General features: G+C 34.2%; 1 protein-coding gene across 42 annotated transcripts in view; it reads right to left on the reverse strand.

Annotated features, from left to right (window-relative positions):
• Nucleotides 1-17,664, reverse strand: part of STPG2 (sperm tail PG-rich repeat containing 2) — a 531,130-nt gene that overhangs the window by 491,531 nt on the left and 21,935 nt on the right. For all 42 annotated transcript variants that reach the window (XR_012023507.1, XR_012023495.1, XR_012023496.1 and 39 more), the window contains 2 exons: nt 9,772-9,884; nt 5,999-6,110 (listed from right to left, as the gene is read on the reverse strand). Coding sequence is in view for 22 of the 42 variants with exons in the window: in XM_072810719.1 (XP_072666820.1) it covers nt 5,999-6,110; nt 9,772-9,884 (225 nt within the window). In the remaining 20 variants the exon portion in view is untranslated. The remainder of the gene's footprint in view (nt 1-5,998; nt 6,111-9,771; nt 9,885-17,664) is intronic.

Genomic DNA, 17,664 nt, shown 5'->3' on the forward strand with positions numbered 1-17,664 from the left:
TAGACTCATAAAATGAGTTTGGAAGCATTCCCTCTTCTATTTTCTGGAAGAACTTAAGGATTGGTATTAATTATTCTTTGAATGTTTGGTAAAACTCACCCATGAAGATATTAGGCCCTGGACTTTTCTTTGTTGGGAGATTTTTTTATTACTGAGTCAGGTTCTTTGTTATTGGTCTGTTCAGGCTTTCTATTTCTTCCTGATTCAGTTTTGCTAGGTTGTATGTTTCCAGGAATTTATTTCTCATTAAGTAGTCCAGTGGGTTGGTATATAGTTGTTCATAATGGTACCCTTACAGTCCTTTTCTTTTTATTCTGAGGCATCCATTGAAATGTTTACTTTCATCTGATTTTTCTGAGTCTTTTCTCTTTTTCATAGTCTAACAGTTTGTCTATTTTATCTTTTAAAACACTAATTCAAATGTTTTATTTTCTTATTCTCCTTCATTTGACTTACTCTGCTCTATTTTTTTTAAGATTTTATTTATTTATTCATGAGAGACACAGAGAGAGAGGTGGAGAAGCAGGCTCCATGCAGGGAGCCCAGTGTGGGAAATACTTTCACATTAGAGTTAAAGTAATTTACACACCATTGTTACTACTATATTAACCTATGTATGTTTATATGTTCACCTTTACCTATAAGATTTCATGCTGCTGTTTAGCATGTTTTCTTTTCAATTTGAAGAAATATGTTAAGTATATCTTGTAAGGCAGGTCTAAGAGTGACAAATTCCCAGTTATTGTTTATCTGGGAAAGACATTTTGTCTCCATTTTTAACGAATAATATTCCTGGGTATAGTATTCTTATTTGGCTGTGTTTTGTTTTGTTTTGTTTTGTTTTTCAGTTCTTTGAATACATCTTCTCACCCTATATCAAAGTTTCTACTGAGAAATCAACTTACATTCTTGGGGAACAGTTTTCAGAGGAGTCTTATACATGATAAATCACTTTTCTCTTATTGCATTAAAAATTCTCTTTGTCATTGACTTTTCACAATTTAACTATAATGCATCTCCATGTAATCTTTGGGTTGATTCTATTTTAGGACCTTTGAGCTTCATGAATTCCCTCCAAAGATTTGGGAAGTCTTCAGCCATTATTTCTTTCAGCTCCTTTCTCTCTCTTCTCCTTTTGAGACTTCCAAAGTGCATATATTGATTCTCTCATGATGTGGTATAAATACTGTAAGAATCCCTCATTCTCTTCCATTCTTTTATCTTTTTTCTCCCTGACTGAAAAATTTCAAATGAACTTTCTTTGTGTTGACAAGATTCTTTCTTCCATTTGAATGAGTCTACTATTGAAGCTCTCTATTGCATTTTTCATTTCATTCATTGTATTCTTCAGCTCCAGGATTTGTTTAGTTCTTTTTTTGTTATTTCTATCTCTGTTAAACTTCACATTTTATTCAACTATTATTATTTTGATTTCATTAAGTTTTCTAACTTTGTTTTCTTAAACGTCACTGAACTTCTTTAAAACAATAATTTTGAATTTATTGACAGAGCTTTTGTTTGGAGCCACTTACTGAACAATTATATTCTTTTGGTGGTGTCATGTTTCCTTGATTTTCTTTATTTCTTATGCCTTGCATTAATGTCTGTACATTTGGGGAAGCAGTCATCTCTTCCAGATTTTATGGACTACCTTCCATGGGGAAAGAACTGTGGGTAGTTGTCAGGGCACTAGCTGAGGAGAACAATGGCTCTAGCCCCTGAGGGAGCGGGAGCCACAGAGAAGGTTCCGGCTTCAGAGAAGGGGCAGCAGTATACACTCATAAAGCTCAGATACCTGAGATCAACATCGCCAAAAACTACAGGGTTCTGTGGCAGCCAACGTTGCAGGTTTCTGCAGCAGCAACAAGAGCTATCGACTCCAAATATCATCACATTAGGAGAACAGACTTAACATGAATTTTGGGGGTGGGGGGATATAAACAATCTATATAACTTGATATCATGTATTAGGTAAAGGAACTGTTGTAAATATGCCTTTAGTAATATGGTAGTAAGGTATGGGGAAGGGGAAGAGTTTTTTTTTTTTCTTAAGATTTTATTTATTTGACAGGGAGAGAGTGCACAAGAAGGGGGAGCAGCAGAAGGAGAAGAGAAGCAGGCTCTTTACTGAGCAGGGAGCCCCATGTGGGGCTCAGTCCGAAGGCAGATGCTTTAATTGACTGAGCCGCCAAGTGTCCCAGGAAGGGGAAGAGTTCTATATAGTTCTATTATTAGCTCTCAGTCTTTTAGTGGGCCTCTGCCTCTGAACTGGACTATGAACTTCATAAGTGTTTCTTATAAGTTACACTTCATAAGTGTAACTCTCTTTTAACTGGGTTAGAATGGCTAGTGTGGGCTGGAGTTAGGTATTTTCTTTATCTTATATGAGAAGCCAGAGGTGACTGGAATTGGGCATTTTCCTTCCCTAGATCTATTAGGTGCTGAAGTGATTAACTCATGGGCGCAGAGCTCTGATGAATAGGATTAGAGTCTTTAAAAAAAAAAAAAAAGGCATCCAAGACAGCTCCCTTGCCTCTTCCACCATGTAAAGACACAGCAAAAAGACAACCATGGACCAGGAAGTAAATCCTCAAAAGAACTGAATCTGCTGGTACCTTCTTCTTGGATTTCCTAGATTCCCAGAGTTATAAAGAATAATTTTTTCTTATTTATAAGCCATTCAGTCTATGCTATTCTGTTATAGCAACCCAAACAGACTAAGATATCCAGTAATTAAGAGAAAATTAAAACCCATAATAAAAAGGAAAAATCAGAAGAAACAGGGCAAGTATCAGAGCCAGACATGGCGGGAAAGTTCCATCACCAAATGAGAACTTAAAACAAGTAGGATTAATATGCTAAGTGCTCTGATGAATAAAGAAAATAGAAGATAAGAACAGATGAGAACCACACAAAAGGCAGAAAAGGAATGCATGATAAAAATAGGAGCAAAAAACAAGGGCATCAAATAGAAAACAGTAACAAATGTGGTAGATATTAGTCCAACTATATCAATAATCCTTGAATGTCTAATGATCTAAATTTACCAATTAAAAGATGGACATTGGACACCTGGGTGACTCAGCGGTTTAGCGACGCCTTTGGCCCAGGACGTGATCCTCGAGTCCTGGGATTCAGTCCCACATCAGGCTCCCTGCATGGGGCCTGCTTCTCCTTCTGCCTATGTCTCTGCCTCTCTCTCTGTGTCTCTCATGAATAAATAAATAAAATCTTAAAAAAAAAAAAAGGAGATTGTCCGTGGATCAACAAATAAGACCCACTATACAAGACTTGTACAGTAGTTTTGCTGTCTATAAGAATCCCACTTTAAATATAAAAACAAATACAAGGGACACCTGGGTGGCTCGGTGGTTTAGCACCTGCCTTCGGCCCAGGGCACAATCCTGGAGACCCGGGATCAAGTCCCACATAGGGCTCCTTGCACTGAGCCTGCTTCTCCCTCTGCCTCTGTCTCTCTCTGTGCCTCTCATGAATAAATAAATAAAAATCTTTAAAATACACACACACACACACATAAATTAAAAACAAATGGAGAAAAACATACTATGCTAATACTAATCAAAAGAAAGCAAGACAAGATATATTAATTTTAGACAATAAAGACTTCAAAGCAAGGAAGATTATCAGGGCTAAAGATCATTACAAAAAGACTCTTAACGTACATGTGCCTAACAACAAAGCAGCAAATTATATGAGGCAAAACTGATAGGGCTGCAGTAAAAATAAATGAATCCACTATTACAGTTGAAGACTTCAACACCCATTTCTCAGAAACAGGCAGACTAGCAGGCAGAAAATCAGTACAGACATAGTTGAAATCAATAATACCATCAATCAACTAGATATCATTGACATCATTTGTAGCAATGAAAGTCTGAGTTTCCACCTTAGGAAAATAAAAAAAGAAGTCCAAATTAAACTGAAAGTAGGCAATAGAAAAGAAATAAGTAGAATTAGAGCAATTAGAGCAAAACTCAATTAAATTGAAAATAAGAAATGAATAGAGAAAAATCAATGAAACCAAAAGCCAGGACTTTGAAAAGCTCAATCAAATATATAAGTCTCTAGCCAGGTAAACTAAGAAAAAAGAAGGATATAATTACTTGTATCAGAAATGAAGGAGAAGACATCACTACAGATCCCATAAACATTAAAAGAATAATAAAGGAATACTATGAACTATATGCCTATACATTTGATAAGCCAGATAAATTGGACCAATTCCTTGAAAGACTCAATCTTCCCAAACTCACACAAGGAAAAAGATATGATCCAAATAGGCTATATCTTTTTTTTTAAATTGAATCAGTAATTAATAACCTTCCAAAAAAAAGAAAGCACCAAGCCCAGGTGGGTTCACCAGTAAATTTTACCAAACATTTAAGGAACAGATTATACCAATTCTCTACAAACTCTTTCAGAGGATAGAAGCAGAGGGAATACTTCCTAACTCATTCTATGAAACCAGTATAACCCTAATATGTAAACAAAACAAAGACATTATAAGTACAGAAAACTAGACCATTATCTCTCATGATTCTAAATTAACACTTTGCATACTGTTTGAGATTAATTATTATAATTCTATAAAATCAATTATATTATTCTGTTAATGTGTCTTTTTATTTCTAGAAACAATATTTCACATTGCAGATTGATATTCAGAGGAAGACCAAGGAAATCAAATGCAAAGAAAATTCTTATTGAAACAGTTACTGATTTTCCAGCTGAGAATCATTTACCCTTATTCTAAACAACCCATTTTAAAATTTGTATTCTATTATCTTCAAGGTTTTTTATGTACTTGAATATAGTTGATACATGACATTATATTAGTTTCAAATATATGCATAGTGATTCAACTTCTCTATACATTATGCTATGCTCTCCAGAAGTATAGCTACCATCTGCCACTATACAACACTATCATAATATCATAAACTATACTCCCCGTGCTGTCCCTTTATTCTCATGATTTATTCATTCCATAACTGTAAGCCTGTATTTTCCACTCTTCTTCATCAATTTTTCCTAACTCCCCAAACTCCTTCCCTCTGGTAACCATCAGTTTATTCTATGTATTTATAGGTCTAATTCTGCTTTTTTGCTTGTCTTTTTTAGATTTCACATAGGAGTAAAATCATATGGTATTTATCTTTCTTTGATTTAATTCACTTAGCATACTACCCTGAGTCCATCCATGTTATTGCAAATAAGATCTTATCCTTTTTTATAACTGTGTAATATTCTATTTTCAAGTTTTTATGTTTAAATATAATAATATACTGAAGGAGGAAAAAAACTCTTCAGTTTTATTTGCCTAACAAGTTGCAAAAGAGTAACCTGAAACATAGCTACAAAAAAATTTAGTGGTATCCGGAGTTTTATATTAATAAATATTTATTATCCAGAAGAAGAAAGATGAAAATCCTACTATGCACAAATCACACTACACCAAGAATATTACACTTAATTCTAGTATCATATTAAAAAGAGAGAGAAAAAAAATAAAAATAAAAAAATAAAAAGAGAGAGAAAGGAAAAGAGGGAAATCCATAAACTAGAAAAGATCCCTAGATAACTTTAAAGGAAAATAAATTACCATGAATTTAAATAAGAATAGCTAAGTGAGGAATATTTGTTCTTACTAGAAAAAGACTGAAAAGGAGATTGAAAGGAAGTCACAAGAAAAAGGAGAAAAAGTAGGCAGCAGGCAGGCAAATTTAGATCAGAAGGAAATTGTACGAAACAGAGTTGTCCACTACTGAAACAATAAACCTTAGGGCTAGTGAGTTATTTATCACAAGAGATATTCAAGTAGAGATGGTGATCACTTGCTGGAAATTTTTAGTCCCTTCAATAATATTCACTGAGTAACAACTAGCTACTAGACACAGTAGATCTAAGAGTACTCTAACCTTGTAATTACAATCTTAAATACATAGAAAGAAGATAAGATAGTTACATTTCAACTTACCTTTTTTTCCTCCTGCAATATTATTACTTCATAAAATCGTGGGAGATTTAAGCAATAATTTAGCTGTTGATCTTTCTTGATGTTAATATTTTCATAATGAGGGGTCTTCTTCCTTTAGCAAAGTCAGAAAAATTGAGGAGCTTTCAGCTTCAAATATATATTTGTTTATATAAACAAATAGAAAATTTTACATGAACATTGCCTGCTTCAAAAGTATGCAATAATAGAATCATCTGGGTATGTTAGGCCAATATATTCTAAATTTTGTAAAATGTATTCATTTATGTTGGCTAGTTGTGCATTTTCCAATTCAGAGCATTATAATAAACCTACACTAATAATGACTCCAAAAAAAATTAGATGTGGGATTCATATCAGGAGTTTAAATAAAAAAAAAAAAAAAAAAAAAAAAAGGAGTTTAAATAAAAAGTTACCCAAAACAGTTTATGTGTTCCATTTAATATAAAACATCTTTAAAATTTCAAATCCCTTGGTATTTCAACTATTTCTATCATAAAACAATCAAAAAAGGGACATAAAGTTCTTTGAAAAATAAAAGAGAAACTTATTTTCACTGAAATTTACACAACCTCAAGAAGAAGAAACTAAAAGTCATTAACAGCCCAAGTTTTAGAGTCAGACAGACTGATATGAATCCTAACACTGTTATCTACTAGCTGTGTGGCCTTACACAAATCACCTTACTTCTCCAAACTCTAATTCTTCACCTGATTGGAAATAGTCACAACCAATTCTTAAGATTGTAATGATTAAAGTAGATAATATAGGTGAAATATTTAATGCCATACATGGCCCATAAGTACACATAACTGAGCTATTATTACTACAAGAATTTTTTTAAAGATCTACTTATTTATTTTAGAGAGAATGAGAGCACAAGCAGGAGGGGCAGAGGGAGAGAAAATCTCAAGCAAACTCTGCACTAAGCACAGAGCCTGAAGCAGGGCTCAATCTCACAACTCTGAGATCACGACCTGCTCTGAAACCAAGAGCCGGACACTTAACTGACTGTGCCACCAGGTGTCCCTACAAAAGTTATTTTTAAATAGACTATATTGACTATACTATTTTTTTTCCATTTATTAAACAGAATTTCCAAAAAAACCCCATATATTTCCAATGAACTATACTGAACATAAGCATTTTTAAAAACATAAAGAAAAACATAAAAACAAATGCCTAAGTTATATAATTGTAAATATTTTCTTTGACATTGCTATGATTTAAATACCCATTTAACATCTCAGTTCACTGGTTAATGCTGACTTTGCTGATTTTTTTCCACAGAAATTTCAACAAGTGCACTTGTTTTCAAAATCTCAAATAGTCCTGTGGATAATAAATTTATATTTGGGAGATCAGAGGGTCACATATCATTTAGGTCTGTGTCTTTCCTAAAAAGAGACCTAGAAGTTCATTTGTCCATTTACAATGACCAAGTATCTTCACTTTTATACTATGTCAAATATCCCAGAATAATTCTGACTTGATCAGTAAAGTAAAAGGTTAAAAAAAAAAAAAAAAAAAAAAGGTACAAAATGTCAACTACCAGATGGAACCAAGACAACTCCAAATAAAAGGTATGGTGAGGCAGCAAAACCAAAGAGCAGACAAATTATGGAAATGGTGACATAACTGAAGCAGTCTGGAATGCAATTTATATGGATACATTCTTACAAGCAAAAGTGAAAATGTAAATAGAAGAAACACAGGAAATAAAAAAGCTCAAGAGAAAGTAACATTTAAAAACCAGGAATTAGAATGAGAGTGGGACAGAGTTGGAGAAACAAAAGAGACTCTTAGGAAAAAACTGCCTAGCAAAATCAGAACAACAAGGTTAGACTCTCAGTTATGCCTACAGTATTTGGTCAGAAGTGTAGTGGAATGAAAGGAAAGCAATCATCAGAGAACTACATACCTTAAAAAAAAGGTTACTTTTGCCTTATGTTAATTAAACCTCAATAAAATTAATGGGCAGGAGGCAGGCAGACAGACAGACAGACAGATAAGTAAACCAGCCAAACTGAAAGAAAAAAAGGATAAAATTAGAACACTGAATAACAAAAGCACATGTAAGAGGATGAACAGAATGAATTAGAACATCTCGTAGACTTTGTTTCATTTGGGACAATGACAAAAATATTGTTAGACCCCATTAAGCTAAACATGCATATTAAAGTTCTAGTGTACTACTAAAAGAATAAAAATACAAGGTGTACCTCCCTGTTTAGGAGAGTGAAAAAAATGAAAAGAGAATAGGGGATAAATTCCCAAAAACAAGAACCGTGTTTTATCCCTTTTATTCTGTTACCATGTGTAGTACTAACACACAGAATTCAAACAATGTTTGTTCAGTAAATGAACATTAGTAAGGGAGTCTAAGAAGAGTCTAAGCCATAACCACCACTGGTATAAAGATGTGTTTGAATCTGTCTAGGAAACTACTTAGATAGGTAATCACTGCGGGACTTCTTTTTTTTTTTTTTTTTTTTTTTTTTATGATAGTCACAGAGAGAGAGAGAGAGGCAGAGACATAGGCAGAGGGAGAAGCAGGCTCCATGCACCGGGAGCCCGACGTGGGATTCCATCCCGGGTCTCCAGGATCGCACCCTGGGCCAAAGGCAGGCGCCAAACTGCTGCGCCACCCAGGGATCCCCACTGCGGGACTTCTTATAAGAAAATTCATTCTAGGGATCCCTGGGTGGCACAGCGGTTTAGCGCCTGCCTTTGACCCGGGGCGCGATCCTGGAGACCCGGGATCGAATCCCACGTCGGGCTCCCTGCGTGGAGCCTGCTTCTCCTTCTGCCTGTGTCTCTGCTGTCTCTGCCACTCTCTCTCTCTCTCTCTCTCTCTCTCTGTGACTATCATGAATAAATAAATAAAATCTTTAAAAAAAAAAGAAAAAGAAAATTCATTCTATTAGAGAAAAAGAATCAGACAGATAAAATGGATCTTCTTTAAAAATTGTAATGAAAACAGGTGATAGATTCTGAGAACAACATGGTATTTGCTACTCAACTTAGTCTCCCATGGACCCATGGCTAAGGTCTTAACCGTAGGAGACAGAGAAAGTAAGGCAGAGTTATTTTACCGGAAATGTACTTCCTGGTTAAACTTCATAAATATAAGCTCCAACCTGATGCTATGGCTCTGAACCCCACAATAAGAATGGCTTCTACATCTACCATTTAGTCAGAAGAATGGACACTGGAGCCAGGCACAAATGAATACTGGGTTACCTTCTTTTATATTTTCTCTGATCTTCTGTGTATATTTTAGTATTCAGACACATGGGTTGTACAATCACAAACAGGCCTTGGTTAAAGTCTAGCTTTGCCACTTAATAGCCAAATGATCTTGAATGTTATTTACTCTTTTTGACCCTTGCACTTTTCACCAATAAAATATGGATAACAATAGTAACTACACAGAGACTTGGGAAGGTTAAATGAGGTAATACATGTGAAGCAGATAGCACAGGGTCTGGCTCATAAAAAAAAAGCAATAGTTTTCATATAGGTTACTCAAAAATACTTCTGGAGTTTTTCATACTGATCTGTACTTACATAACAGCATGTCCTGGTCTAAATTATTAGAATACTTTCTAATCAAGAACTATATTAAATGTGTGTGTGTGTGTGTGTGTATATATTAAAATATATATATATATATATATATATATATATATATATATATAGTTTTGTTTTGTTTTTGTTTTTGTTTTTGTTTTGTTTTGTTTTGTTTTACTTACTGGCCTATATCATACTGTCCAGGACCAGGTCCTGACTTTATAGGTAACTCAAGTCTTCCCAAAGAGTTGCCAAAATGTATCCCCTTGTATTTCAAAGTTGCACTGGAAAAATCCTTTAAAGGAAAAAAAAGTGAAGATGAGACATAGTTTAAATAAGCCACGAAACAAAGTTTAACTTCATTCAATTCTAAATCCAAAGCAAGGACAGCCTTAGCCAAAGGGGCTAACAAATACTCAAGTCTTCTCTCAACCTAAATGAATACTGCCATGCCCATCCCACTCCTGAGTCAGCCAGGATTCCTAGAGAAGTATCTCTAGTTTTAGCATATCTTCAATCAATATGAACAGCTTTGCTCTTGGCAATACATACACTCAACAATCTAAAATCTTAAGGGCAATAAAGAGGAGCTCCTCATTGTTTAAAAAAGGGAGGGTTGGGCAGAATTGTATGAGTTAGGTAATAGAAAGTCTATTAAAAGTGGTCTTAATTAAATAGAAATTAAATTAATTTCCAGAAAAAAAATTCAAATTATCACCAACAGATATTAAGTAATTTCTAATTACCTGGTATTAAAACTATAACATACTCATGTAAAGTTTTCAAATAGCAACAAACATATAACAAATTAAATGCTACCCCCAGTTCATTTTCTTGTTTGAGGTCCAGATTAGTTCTTTATTGCCAAAGAAATTATTCGCAACATGAGAAATCAACAGTATTTCTTTTGCATCTATTATAATAAATGTCAAAATTAGGCATGACCCTGAAAAGTTCACTATAAAGAAGTTAAAGGATTTGGTTTCATTAGAAATTAATAAAACAGTAAAATATAAGAACAGTAACTTCTCTTATAGAAATTCTCTTTTTTTGACCTAATAGATTCTAAATTGAGCAATCATTCAAGAATTTCTTTAAAAACATTTTTAACTGATAAATGTAAACTGTGATCTACTTACCTTATTCTTTAATTCACATTTATAAAAATATTGTTTTAAAATAAACTTGGATTAATAATTCAATTTATATACATGTAAAAAATTAAATCCCCATAACATAAACTTGTAATTTAATTGCATAAAACAGTGTCACTTGTGCTTAAGTATTACTCTTCTAGAACAGTGGAACCAACCTCTCTCAATTATCATTATAAATAATTATTAATGAAATAAATAGCAATATTAGTAACATAAAGTATAATTCCAGTTCAAAATGGTGAATCAAACCCACATCTGGGATCCCTGGGGGGTGCAGCAGTTTGGCGCCTGCCTTTGGCCCAGGGCGCGAACCCGGAGACCCGGGATCAAATCCCACGTCGGGCTCCCGGTGCATGGAGCCTGCTTCTCCCTCTGCCTATGTCTCTGCCTCTCTCTCTCTCTCTCTCTCTGTGTGACTATCATAAATAAAAAAAAAATTTAAAAAAAATAACCCACATCTGCCCAACTCCTACAAAAATTTCAAAAATAGTGTATAAAATAAACATAAGTTATCAGTACTAGAAACTAAGAGAAGGTATCATTCACATTCCAAAACTTCAAAGAATTTCTGGAAAACATAGCTCAGCAGAGAGACATAATCAGAAAAAGAACTCACCACACATGAAAAGAACCTCCTCTGAAGTCTATTGATGACCCCAATGAGATAGAAACAAGAGATAAGGATGGACTCTCGGGTGGTAAGTAGGGAGCAATTCTCAAAATTACTAATACCCTTGGAGATTTGTGCCAGGGCCATTACTTGATGTTAACATCCACTCTATTCTTGACTAGCACAGTTGGAAATAAATTAGAAGCACTGCCATTGGCCCCTAATGAGGACAAACTTTCTATTTAGAGAGACACCACTCCAGAAAGTTTTGGGATGCCAAACAAAATCCAAAAAGATCTAGTAGAGCACTAAAGTTCCTTACCATGTGAAATGTCTTTTACTTCCTAGAATTTACCATTAACAACTAGCCCTCAGATGTTACAGAATACAAATACAATAAAACTAAACTTTCCCTTCTATATCCACCTCATCTAAAGAATTAAGGGGCCAACACAATCTCTGACAGAACACTGATGTCTCCATGAAGTGAAATGGGATCTTTGTTGATTACTTTTATAGATGTAACCACATAGAGAAACTGGACTGCAGTTTCTCTATAGGTTTCCCCTGTATTGATTGATAAACAAGGGATTGTTTATTCCCTGCTTGGGGGTGGTAGAGGATATTGGAGCCAAGGGTAAAGAAACAGAGAGTTATTAATTATGTTTAAGTAATATTCTGTCATGATTTTAAATGTGTAGTGAACTGATAGGGCAAACCAATCAGAAGGTGAATGTTAAAACTAATCCTATGGGAAGCAGCTAATCATAAGGACCCTCATCCAGAAAGAAAATCTTATTGTCCAAAAAGTGCTAATGCTAAATACTGAAATTTTCTGTGGACTGAATTTGCCCCCTAAGAGTACCCACGATTTATGCCTGTGTCCTGCAGGGTACAAAGAGGCTATGATAAAAACCTAAAAAGACCTCTTTCATTGAACAGAGGCAAAACTCAGTGCTACTTTTAGATCATTCTATTACAATGTAGTACAAAGAGAGAAAGACATTATTCCCTCAACCTCACTTCAGCTCATCAAGCAACTTTAGCTGTGATCAAGTACATTGGTAGAAATGCCCAGCAGAGAGCACCATCTGGTAAGAGACTAAAGTGCCTGGTGGAACAGCAGCTGTCTCAGTGGAAATAGACTTGTTTACGAACATGGTCAAGACAGCCCCTAAGGACTCCCAGAAACACCTGGGAAGAAGTTTGCAGAAGACAAGAAGACCTCTATATCAATAGCAGGAAACAACATACTTATATTTCAGTTATTCACAAAATTGTGACTCTCCCTAATACCCACAATCCAATGAAGCCTGAGAAAAATTTGTTATATAAATAAGCAAGACTAAGCCTTATTTATACTAGGAATATTTCCAGCACTATAAGTGGTCTCAATGTACTTAGATTATTAGTATGTAGATGCCTTTTAATGAATTACAACACAAAGAGCAAACAGATATTTTCCTATCTTCACTATAGATATTCAGCTTTAACACACTACAAAGCTATAACTCTATAAAGCACAAATCAAAGTAAGGTGATATTATCATAAGTAGGTTATCTAATTGATACAGGATTCTCAAGCCCAGATCTTTCTTGGTAGTAGAAGGAACAGATCTATGAATAAAAATTGAAAGAGCTATCCCATCAATATCTATAACACATAGAATATACAATCCTTTGGCACTCCTGAGTATAACACAAAAGGAAATAAGGTAGTTAGATCACCCAAAAGCTTTATATCTGGGGTGCAAGGGCAAATTTCATAACACCTAGCAGAACAGTACAGAAAAACTGGACAGCCTGACTGTCCAGCAGAGCTGCAGATGGTAGTAAACAAATACTGAAAGAAACCATAGCATCCACTAGAGTAGCTGAAAAGCACCCTGTTCCTTTGGGTCAGTGGCAACTCCAAAGACTGCTATACCTTACAAAGCTTTTGGAAAAGAAAGAATGCCAAGCCACAAAACACTTTGCTAAAATAAGTGTTCTAGACCATCTTTCAAATGGAATTACCTAATATAGCCACAGTCATATGAATAAATTCATAGCCATGAATTTCAAAGTACATATACAGTTTCGTGGAAAGAGCAAAATTTCTTCATTTCTGTTGTATCTTATTTTTATTTAGAAATTAAGTGGAATTTCATAATTGCGCAGATTTTAGGCATAATAAGTACAACACACAAATGTAGAACTCTGTTCCATTATAATATAACCATGTTAAATATATTACACAAGTTATATTTCAGGCAGGGGTATATCTACTATGTTTATTTACTATAGCATGCAGTTGTTTTAAAAAAATCAGTATTTTAAGACAGTATTTTGATAAAACATCTCTTACATCTCATTTTTATAGCTTAAAAAATACATGTAAAAGTTTTATATTAATTCTTTTAACACAGCATTTCAAGACCTCAAGCAGAATTGTCTAGGAAGCTTTCTTCAGGTTAATTTACACTGTTGTGATTTTGTGGTTCAACTGTTTTACAATTCTTAAGATAAACAGTAGAAGGAAAGATTATGCATAAATATATATACACACACCATTCAAGACATTAGCAAAATCCTTTTCCTGTATAGACATGAAATTATTTTTCACCTAAACCATGTGAATTGACTACTTCTTATTCACTAACCTCTGACTGCAGAGGTTACTCAGGTAAATGTTCAATCTGAAATTTAATTTAAAAGCCCCTTAAAATTGCAGGACAGAAAATGAAAAATAAATTGATGCACTTTCATCTCTAAATCATACTCTCTTTATGTCAAGAAGTGTTGACAATACCAACTTCAAGGTCATTGTCAACTTGGAAAATCATTAGCAAATAAAATATGACTTAATTGAAGCAAACTCAGCATGGAGCTGCATTATTTTAAGTGAATGTTGTAATATAACTTGAAGAATTACTAACTGCCACTCCCATTGACAATAAAATGTATGAAGAAGGGACTATGCAACTTTTCTACCATGTATTTTCCCTAATTAAGCATGGAAATAGAATTTGTGAAGAATTAAAAGTCCCAAAGTGCATCAATTCAAACACTAATGGACTGCTCTCCAGCATGGCAGCACACAGGTAATTCCCAGCATGTTATCATTAGCAAATGTCAGTGTCATAATTCCAACCACTAACTTTGCTTGTGAAATCCACCTCTGAGAAGCAGGTTTCTAATGGTTACTTGCGTTCTTCTTAAAAAGAGAGAAAGAGACACTAAATTTTTTTTTTGACACTAAATTTTTTAATTCAAATGTTATACAAAGTAACTTATATAGAGAATTTTTCCTTACAAATTAAATATGGCTAAACTTATCATTTATTGGCTAGGGCTTATCTATTTAAACTAGGTAAAAAAATCTCCAGCATACATTATTCATCAGTTCAGGAAAGAACAACAATTACACATCTCTTGGATTATTTTCCTAATCCTCTATTAATATTCCATCTAAAAACTGAGCCAATATATAAGATTATCTCAAAAAGCAACTAAAGATACATATAGAATTATTAGAAATTAGGTAAGATCCAAATGAACATTTACTACAGTATAATTTCATAGTAACCTATAGGAATCTGTATTTTTCTTTCTGAAGGAAAAATAAGAAAATAAATTTTATATGTCAATGTTTATTCATATGTGAAAAATGTTTTGTATATCTAGGTAAGCTTGGAGGCATGGTTCTAGATTTCAAATAGATGATATATTATTCCCCAAAATAGTATATATGAAAAATATAATTTTAAAGACAAAATAACCACTTTGAGATTTAAGAGCAATCAGAGAATTGTTTAAGTCAAAGATCTAGGGCTACTGTGAAAAAGAGCTTAAATAACCTGGCCAAGGACAAATGACTATAAGTGATGAAGCTAAGAAACAAACCCAGGTGGTATACTCCACTACAGTACATCTCCCCATCTCGTAACTTTTATTTACGTTGGATAGAATATACTGATATTAGACCATAGGACTTCCATTAATTTCACTGAAACTTTTACATAATTTATCTCCACTCTTCTTATAAGCATCTTCCTCAAATATCTAAGATATTGGTACTGTCTGTTGAATTTGACTAATTATTTTGACATTATTACCAGGGATGATGGGATAGTCAAGGCCTGGAAAACCAGGTATGGCATGGACAGAGCAAAATACTCAAGGAACTAAAGACCCAGAAAGAAACAGGAATTCTCCAAGAAAGGAGACCTATCTGTAACCTACAATGTCCTTCCTCTCCATATTTCCAGGGATAACCTGGTTCTTCATAAGTATTAAGGTATGAAGCAGTTCATCAGGTCTTAAAAAGAAACTGTACTTTAACATAACGTATCATTTCTACTGTCTTCAGCAATCAAGAGGAAACAAAAAGAAGAGTTACAAGCTAAAAATAATACTGGCTTATGTATTTACCATTATCATTGTTCTTTAATTCTTCATATAGATTTGAGTCACTATCTAATGGCCTTTCATTTCAGCCTGAAGGACTGCCTCTAGTATTTGTTTTAAGGGAAGTACAAGAGATAAATCCTATCAGTTTCTGTTTACCTGGGAATGTCTTAATTTCACCTTTATTTTCAAAGAAGAGAATTCTTGATCAGCAATCTTTTATTTCAGCACTTTAAAAATATCATCTCATTTGCTTCTGGCCTCCACAGCTCCTGGTAAGCCAACCGTAATCTTATTGGGGAATTCCTTGTCGCTTCTGCTCCTTTTCACATTCCTCTTTGGCTTTGGCTTTCAACAGTTTGACTGTAATGTATCTAGGTATCCATCTCTTTACATTTATCCTGCTTTGAATTCATTAAACTTCTTGTATGTGTAGATCAATGTTTTTCAACAAATTTGAGATGTTTTTAGCTGTTATTTCTTCAAACATTCTTTTTGATCCTTTATTTTTCTTCTCTTCTTCTGGTATTTCCTTTATGCATATATTGGCATGCTTGAAGATATCCCAAAAGTCTCTGAAGCTATGTTTATTTTTCTTCATTCTTTTTTCTTTCATCAAACTGCATAGTACCAATTGAGTTGTTCCTCAGGTTTCCTTAATCTTTCTTCTGTCAGTTCAAACCCATTGCTGAATCCCTCTAGTAAATTTTCATTTCCATAACTGTACTTTTCAATCCCAGAATTTCTACTTTATTTCTTTCTACAATTTGTAACTTTTTATTGATATATTCTATTTGGTGAGACACTGTTCTTATATTTTCCTTTAGTTCTTTAGACATAACTTCCTTTACTTCTTTGAATATATTTTAAATAGCTGATTTAACAACTTTGTCTAATAAGTCCAACATGCTGGATTCCTCAAGAACAGTTTCTATTGATTCTTTTCCTACATATGGGCCATATTTTTTTGTTCTTTGGATTTCTCATTTCTTTTGTTGAAAATTATACATTTTAGATAATACAATGTGGTAATTCTGAAAATCAGAATCCCCACCACCACCTAAGGGTTTGTTGGTACTGGTATGGTTAGTGATTTTTCTGGACTATCTCTAGATTCTGTATTCTCTGTCATAGGTGTCTACTGAAGTCTCAGTCTGGTTAGCTGAGTGGTCAGGTAATGGTCAGACAAAGGTTGGACTAGGCATTTCCTTAAATGTCTTGAACCAATAAGTCTCCAACCTTTGCAGAGGTACTCTGTGCATGTGTTAGGGCACACCTTCAATGTTCAAGCAGACAGTTTACAAGTCTATCTTAGCCTTCACTTCCTGTCTGCATAGAATCTCAAGGTCATCTATAGTAAGAGTTTTGTACTTTGTCAAGACTGTATTTTTTTTTTTTTTTTTTTTTTGTTGCAGTGATGGGTTAGCAGTGAAATTATTTCAGTGTTTTACAGGAGCAAGCAAGTAAGTAAATATATTGAGAATAACAGGGATCCCTGGGTGGCGCAGCGGTTTGGCCCCTGCCTTTGGCCCAGGGCGCGATCCTGGAGACCCGGGATCGAATCCCACATCGGGCTTCCGGTGCATGGAGCCTGCTTCTCCCTCTGCCTATGTCTGCCTCTCTCTCTTTCTCTCTCTGTGACTATCATAAATAAATAAAAATTTAAAAAATATATATATTGAGAATAACAGAGTAATAAGTTTCTCATAGAAAAGGAATGACTAGAAAAAGCCTGTGGTACTGGATTAGAATTTCCTAAGAACAAGATACTCTCTTTTACATCAACATAATTGTCAAAGTCAGGAGTCAGGAGAAACTCAAAAGTTTTTAGTAGATAGATAAGAAATAAGTATGGATTTCTAACTCTGTCCATTGATAACCTAAAGCAATGACATCCCAGTAGCAATGCATGTACACAG

Source organism: Canis lupus, chromosome 33, assembly GCF_048164855.1.
Source record: "Canis lupus baileyi chromosome 33, mCanLup2.hap1, whole genome shotgun sequence".
In the NCBI taxonomy this organism is placed as follows: Eukaryota; Metazoa; Chordata; class Mammalia; order Carnivora; family Canidae; genus Canis; species Canis lupus.